Source organism: Sinocyclocheilus grahami, unplaced genomic scaffold (genome assembly GCF_001515645.1).
Source record: "Sinocyclocheilus grahami isolate Dianchi unplaced genomic scaffold, SAMN03320097.WGS_v1.1 scaffold1419.1, whole genome shotgun sequence".
NCBI classification, from domain to species: Eukaryota; Metazoa; Chordata; class Actinopteri; order Cypriniformes; family Cyprinidae; genus Sinocyclocheilus; species Sinocyclocheilus grahami.
Genome location: NW_015506598.1, coordinates 13,523 through 20,307, shown reverse-complemented (window position 1 = coordinate 20,307; position 6,785 = coordinate 13,523). Strand labels below are relative to the sequence as shown.

The following is a 6,785-nucleotide window of genomic DNA, read 5'->3' as shown; positions in this document are numbered from 1 at the left end:
GTAGTGAAAAGTGGAACTGCAGCACACTATAATTTAAAACAATTTAGGCAGTTTTGAGACTGTCCCGCTTATTTTCATGTTACCTTATCTCGCTCCAGACCAAGACGATATCAGTCAGATTCAGCTGTACTGTATGTCTGCATCAGGTCAGTAACTAGCTGGCATGTCTGTTTTTCCTATGTGTTAATCCTTTCGTTTAAATATGCTCACATGAAAAGCCATTATATAGTTCTGTTGTGTTTGTTTTCGGTTTGTTTTGAGATGCGTATATTGAAATTTTAAATAAGCTTCAATATATTCAGTACTCAGCAGCTAGGGTCCTCACACATACCAAGACATTTTCGTACGGTACTCCTGTTTTGTACAGACTACACTGGCTACCTATTTGTTTTCGTATTCAATATAAAATAATCCTCATTACATTCAAAGATCTCCATGGTCTCACCCCTCAATACATCTCTGATCTTTACACACCTACACCCCTTCCCGTGCACTTTTTAAAGGTCATCTGAATCTGGCCTATTACTAGTCCCTCGGCACAAACTATCATCATTTGTGGTAGGGCCTTCTTTATCTCTGCCCCCACACTCTGCAACGCTCTTCCTCAGCATATTCACAACCTCGCATCATTACAGGATTTAAAAGCCCTCTGGAAAACCTATCTTTTCACTTTATGTTATTCTAATTTCCCTGTCTCCTGATCTGGTTGTGTTTTTTGTGCTCTCTACATTCAATGTATATATGCCTCCGTGGTTGAGTTTGTAGAAAAGGCACTATTTAAAATAAGCGTATTATTATTATTATTATGAGACATGATATTCGTTTAAATTCCTCTACAACTTGTAACATTCTAAGTCAACATTCGAAGACTATATTTAGGCAATAATTCTATAGCATTCTGTGTGTGTGTACTTTGAGCCAGCCAACGTCAGCCAACATTAGCGTGCCGCCCACAGGCTGAATAACACAAGGACATTACATCTGTGCCAAAAGTGTGTGTGCATGTGTTCAGCGATTACACTATAAAGACTGTAAGCTTTCTTGAGTTTATGATTAACTAGCACTACAACCTAAAATCTGCCCCACCTATATTTACGGTCAGGAAACGCTACTGGTGATTTCTGTATTTGGGCACTAGACCCTTTATTGCTTTATTTCTATTTTCTGGGTGCTGTGTTAGTGTGTTCAAGACAGAAAAACATCAGGTGATAAAGTGGTTTGATGCACTGATCAGAAAGGTTTATTTTTTTATATCATCATTATTATTATGAAAACATATTGTGAGCATGAAGTGATTTTCTAGGGTGTCCTTTAGACAATCACAGACATAAACATTCAGTATATGAAACACAACAATGGTGACATGCTTCATGGCAGCACACACAACTCATTTGTGGCTTCCAGCATGCATTGCGGCATTAATTACTTATGCAGCTGGATTCCTTCACTATTTATATTGTAATATTCTTTGTCACCATTGTTGAGGTTTGTCTGATGAGTGTTGATGTCTAAGTGTATCTCAACTTTTGAGATTGTAGCATTTTTGGAAGATCTCTTTAGTATTACAAGGGCCCTCTTTTAATGATCTAAACTCACGGTCTAAAGCGCAAGGCGCAGGTGCACTTAGGATGAATCCAAATCCACTTTTGCTTGTTTAACGACAGGAAGACGGTCTGCGCGCCCGAGCGCATGGTCTAAACGGGTTGTCTGTTATGGGTGTTTTTTGGGCATAACGTGCAATAAACCAACCAGGGTCTCATCTCCGATCTGCGATAATGTGCACGAATCACATGCGTGCTGAACTGTGGTGCCTCCATACGATCACAGATCAACTGCGATCTGTTTAACCCCTATATATATGACAGATTAAAACAATCATTCATTTACTATTTAAACATTTAATTAACATGAAATTGTCAAATTGATACTCCATAGAAAATCGCATACAACAAACGAAAATACAGTATAATTAGAACAATCATTAACAAACAATAAATAGACTGTCAGTGCAATAATGAACACATTTGTGCAATTACTGAAAAAGAAATTAGTTAACAAAAGTCAAAGCACTAAACTTAACACATCACCATGATGGTGATAATGAAACATTTTCATCCAAACATCAACACCTAAACCTCGGTTAATTATCAATAAGAACCGGTTAATTATCAATAAGAACTTTTGTACACGTATGAAAAAAATTAAGTCAGTCTGGTTAGTAAGTGAAGCTGGGCTGCGATTCACTCCACTGCCATACCCTATTGTTACGTGAAATGCTGGCACTACTTTAGAGATTTGTTGTCTTTTTTTTTTCAGTTGATCTCGTCTAGGGCTGTGGCTGAAAGTCACAGACAGCTCTTGTGTTTCTCTTGTTGTTTCTCTTTCCTTCAGTGCATCTGCTTGTTAACAGCAGGTGTTCCATCACTAATACTCAATCAGCACTTACTGTATACCTCATTAACTTCAGCACTGCTTCAGTGTTACTGTAATACTCTGTAGGGTGGACATACCTGTATATGAACACTGAGCAATGCTTATTAATCACTGGGGATTTTGCTGTGAATTAGAGCTCTGTAATCAGATTTGTTAGTAAAAATGCTATTATGACGACTAATGCTGGGAATATTAAAAGCTAATTTGGCTTGCCATAGTCTCAACACAATGGAGCATATGCACTACCTATGACACCAACAAAAATCTTAATTTTTACCTTTCTATTAATTCCAGGTGAACACCAGAATAAATTTAATAGCGTAACTCAGAGATGTCCTATCCTTCTCCTGGAGGACCAACGCCCATTTTCTGCAGCCTGCATCAAAACACCTTTCTAGTAATCCTGAAGAGTGTCCTCAACCTACAGTAGGCCTACAGTAGAATTAAACAAAACAACCTTTGTAGGACATACAAGCAAAAAGGGAAATGTAGTTACATATGAAACCACCCTCCTTGAAGGAGGATGGTTCAGATGTATTTAATTGCAACTGCAGCTAAACTCTGTAGGATGGTGACCTTCCAGGAACAGGATTGGATGGCCTGATATTACATGATCTTGCAACTTACTTTTGATTTGATTTATATACATGCTGTCTCCAATCATCATGTCTTTGTTAATCAGTTAAATTATATTTTATCCATTTAGCATCAAGACAGATTTTGGAACAAAGGAGTCTCCATATGTGAGGTTGATCCATTTTGGCTATATAGCCTCATCTGACATTTTAGCTCTGACCACGGCTTGTAGGATGGATCTCTACAGGTTTCCGTTCGACAGCCACACCTGCAATATAACACTGCAATCTACAGCATATTCAAGTACATCTGAATAAGTTTTAACAAAGAAACACAGGATAACATGGTTTATTCTTCTAAAGTATTTGACTTCAATATAAAATACAATTTTAATGTCTATTCACACAGGTCAGGAGATTACAATGATTAAATTTAGTAATGCAGCATGGGTGACCATTGAGTCAAAGAAGACCTTTCACTCTCAGGGAGAGTGGGAGCTCATCAGTATAAACGTGACTAACTCTACTGCCAAGATTATTGGGCTGATAGAAATGGATCAACTAGTATATCAGGTAAAGAGCTCAGGGTATGGGATGTAAGCCAATATTAAATACATAGATAAAATGATAAAAAACAAAAAAAAAACGAACATCTAGTTTACGAGTTTGTGAAAAATAGATGCAAAACTTAAAATTCAATTTTCATTTTAACACTTAAAAAGGCAGGGGCATTAAGTACCTTATGAATTAATTTATGGTCATTTCCCAATACATTAGGAGGGAGAACTTGCACAATTGGTGGCTGACTAAATACTTTTTTGCCCCACTGTAATTATTATAATAATTTTTTTTAATTGAAATATTTTTTGTTTGTTTGTTTGTTCAATTTATACTAGTAAAGTATACAGTAGTATGCAGTATTTTATCTGTTATTTCATTTTCAAAGTCAACATGTAATTTGTATGTGGGTGGTGCTCAATATGGGAGTAAACTTTAATATGGTTCTCACATCAGAAAGTGCACAGACGTTGCAAGGAAGCTGTAAATGTAAAGAGAGATATTTGTATGTCCAAACACAGGCAAGAACAAAACAACAAATTATAAACACAATGATCTAAAAAGTCTAAAAACAAAATGACAAGTCAGAAAACATACTCGGCTACTAACGTAACCTCGGTTCCCTGAGATACGGAACGAATACTGCGTCTGTTTAAGACGCTTGGGGAAAACTCCTTTTTCTCCGATGACTGAAGCCTTTCAATAACGCAGTGTAACTGCACGGTCATTGGTTCGTGCAGTGAATAAAAAACTAACCAATGGCTCGACAGCGGAGCTGCACGAGCCTATGGTGGTAAAGCCCGCCAAAGCCCGACAGAATGGGCGGAGTCATCTGGCTATATAAGCGGCACATCGCCATAGGATCCTCAGGTTACTTCGACTGAAGCAACGAAGTCGTGCAGCCACATAGCACGGCAAAGTCTGCAGTACTCATTCCGCATCTCAGGGAACCGAGCTTATATTAGTAACCGAGTTCATTCCCTATCGATACTTCACTCGTATTGCGTCTGTTTAAGATGCTTGGGGAACCAGTACAATCCCGCCATGCTATGCTAGAGGAACGACTAATACTTGAACTTGCCTTAAGCACACAAGGGGGCCCAGAGGGACCAAGTATTTTGCAGGGAAGCCCCGCAAAAAGCAGTAGGGCTAAACTCAGAGAGATCGGCCCAGCCTTGTATCATCGTCCCGAAATAATTCAGTACAGCCTCGGAACTCACTGAGGGCCAAGAGCGTACATGAAGGAAGCAAACGCCAAGCACTGGTTGTCATATGACAGAGTGCTCTGCTATGCAGAAAGGACCCGCACCTGTAAGGCCGGGATGTCCAGACTATAGAATCTGGCAAATGTGGACGGCGAGGCCCAGCCGGTCTAGACCCCATCAGAAAATGAACAACCAAGTTGTTCCTGCCCACCGATTGGCCAGCTATAGGAGCATGAGAGGCTGCTATGGCTGCTACATAGACCTTGATTGTGGAAGGGGAGCGGCCCTTATCCAACAGCTCTTGTAGGAAGGACAATATCAGAGATATGTCGCATGAGGTCCGCACCACGGGGCTGTACACCAGGTGGAGAAGACAGACCATTTAAGGGCGTAGAGGCGTCTTTTAAACGGTGCTCTAGCCTAATAGATTGTGTTTAGCACATTCTCGGGGAGGTTCGCAAGCTCCCATCGAGAGGCCAAAGGTGCAGAGCCCACAGCTCGGGCTGGGGGTGCCATATCGCTCTGTTCGCCTGAGAGAGGACGTCCCGTCTCGGGGGAATGGGCCACGGGGCTGCCGAGAGCAGCCGGCACAGCTCTGCAAACCAGTGCTGGTTCCTCCAGAGCCGGGCCACCAACAGCACCTTGCGTCTCTGTTCCCTGACTCGCCTGATCACCTGTGGAATCAGAACGATCAGGGGAAAAGTGTAAAGGAGGAGGTTGAGCGCAAGTTGAGCTGAGCTCATTCCAAGAGGCGCTCCAGTAGTGCGAAGAGGCGCTTCGAGGAGAGACCGCCCTGGTGATTTATATAGGACACTACCGTCATGCTGTCCGAGCGGACTAAGACATGGTGTCCCCTTACGTCTGGCAGAAAGTTTCGAAGGCCCAGACACACTGCCAGCATTTCCAGGCAGTTGATGTGAAGCCGGCCTTCCTCTTTCGACCAGTGGCCGAAAGCTGGCTTGCCATCGCACAGCGCTCCCCAACCCATGTTGGAGGCGTCTGTCGAGACCACCTTCCTTCTGCAGACCATTCCCAGGGGCACACCCCATTCCAGCCAACGAGGATCTTTCCAAGGGGCCAGGGCTGTTTTACCTTGACGCGAAGGCGTCCGAGACGCCAGGCGTGGGATGGAACTCGTAGATTCAGCCAGTACTGAAGGGGCCGCATGCGGAGCAAGCCCAACTGTAGTACTGGAGACACAGAGGCCATGAGGCTTAGCATCCTCTGAAACACCTTGAGAGGGCGAGAGGCTCCAACTCTGAATGAGGCTGTGAGCTGCTGAATGGCCAGCGCACGTTCTGGCGTGGCTATCACCCTCATTTGGGCTGAGTCTAAAACTGTTCTCAGGAATGATATCCATTGGATGGGGGACAGCGCGCTCTTGGTAAAATTGACCCTGAGTCCCAGGCATTCTAAGTGGCTGAGGAGGAGGAATCTATGAGATAGTAGCTTGTCCTCCGACTGGGCCAGAATGAGCCAGTCGTTGAGGTAATTCAGAATGCAAATTCCTGTCTGTCTCAGCGGGGAAAGAGCCACATCCATGCACTTCGTAAAAGTGCGAGGACCTAGGGACAGTCCAAAGGGAAGGATCGTGTATTGATAAGCCACTCCCTCAAAGGCGAATCTCAAGAATCGTCTGTGACAGGGGGCTATCTGGATGTGAAAGTAAGCGTCTTTCAGGTCCAGCGAAAAGAACCAGTCCACTGGGCATACTTTGGAGAGGATCTGTTTAAATGTAATCATCCTGAACGGCCATCTCATGAGGGCGTGATTCAGACACCTGAGATCGAGAATGGGCCTTAGGCCGCCATCTTTCTTGGGGACGAGTAAGTAACGGATGTAGAAGCCTGACTCACTCTCGGCTGAGGGAACCATTTCTACGGCTTCTTTTTGCCAGCAAATTCATCACCTCGGCACGTAAGACATGTGCATCCTCACTCTGAACCGAGGTGGAGGGTCTTCGAGCGAATTGGAGTGTGTAACCTCGTTTTATTATCCCCATGACCCAGCTTGA

The 6,785-nt window shown here is 43.0% G+C and overlaps 1 protein-coding gene across 1 annotated transcript in view; it reads left to right on the top strand.

Moving 5' to 3' along the window:
• Positions 1–2,764: 2,764 nt before the first annotated feature.
• LOC107570128 (5-hydroxytryptamine receptor 3A-like) overlaps positions 2,765–6,785 on the top strand; it is a gene marked incomplete at its 3' end in the record, with an annotated part of 11,428 nt that continues 7,407 nt past the window's right edge. Inside the window, exons 1-3 of the mRNA XM_016256326.1 lie at positions 2,765–2,859; positions 3,140–3,312; positions 3,418–3,581. Of these exons, the coding sequence (XP_016111812.1) occupies positions 2,765–2,859; positions 3,140–3,312; positions 3,418–3,581 (432 nt within the window). The remainder of the gene's footprint in view (positions 2,860–3,139; positions 3,313–3,417; positions 3,582–6,785) is intronic.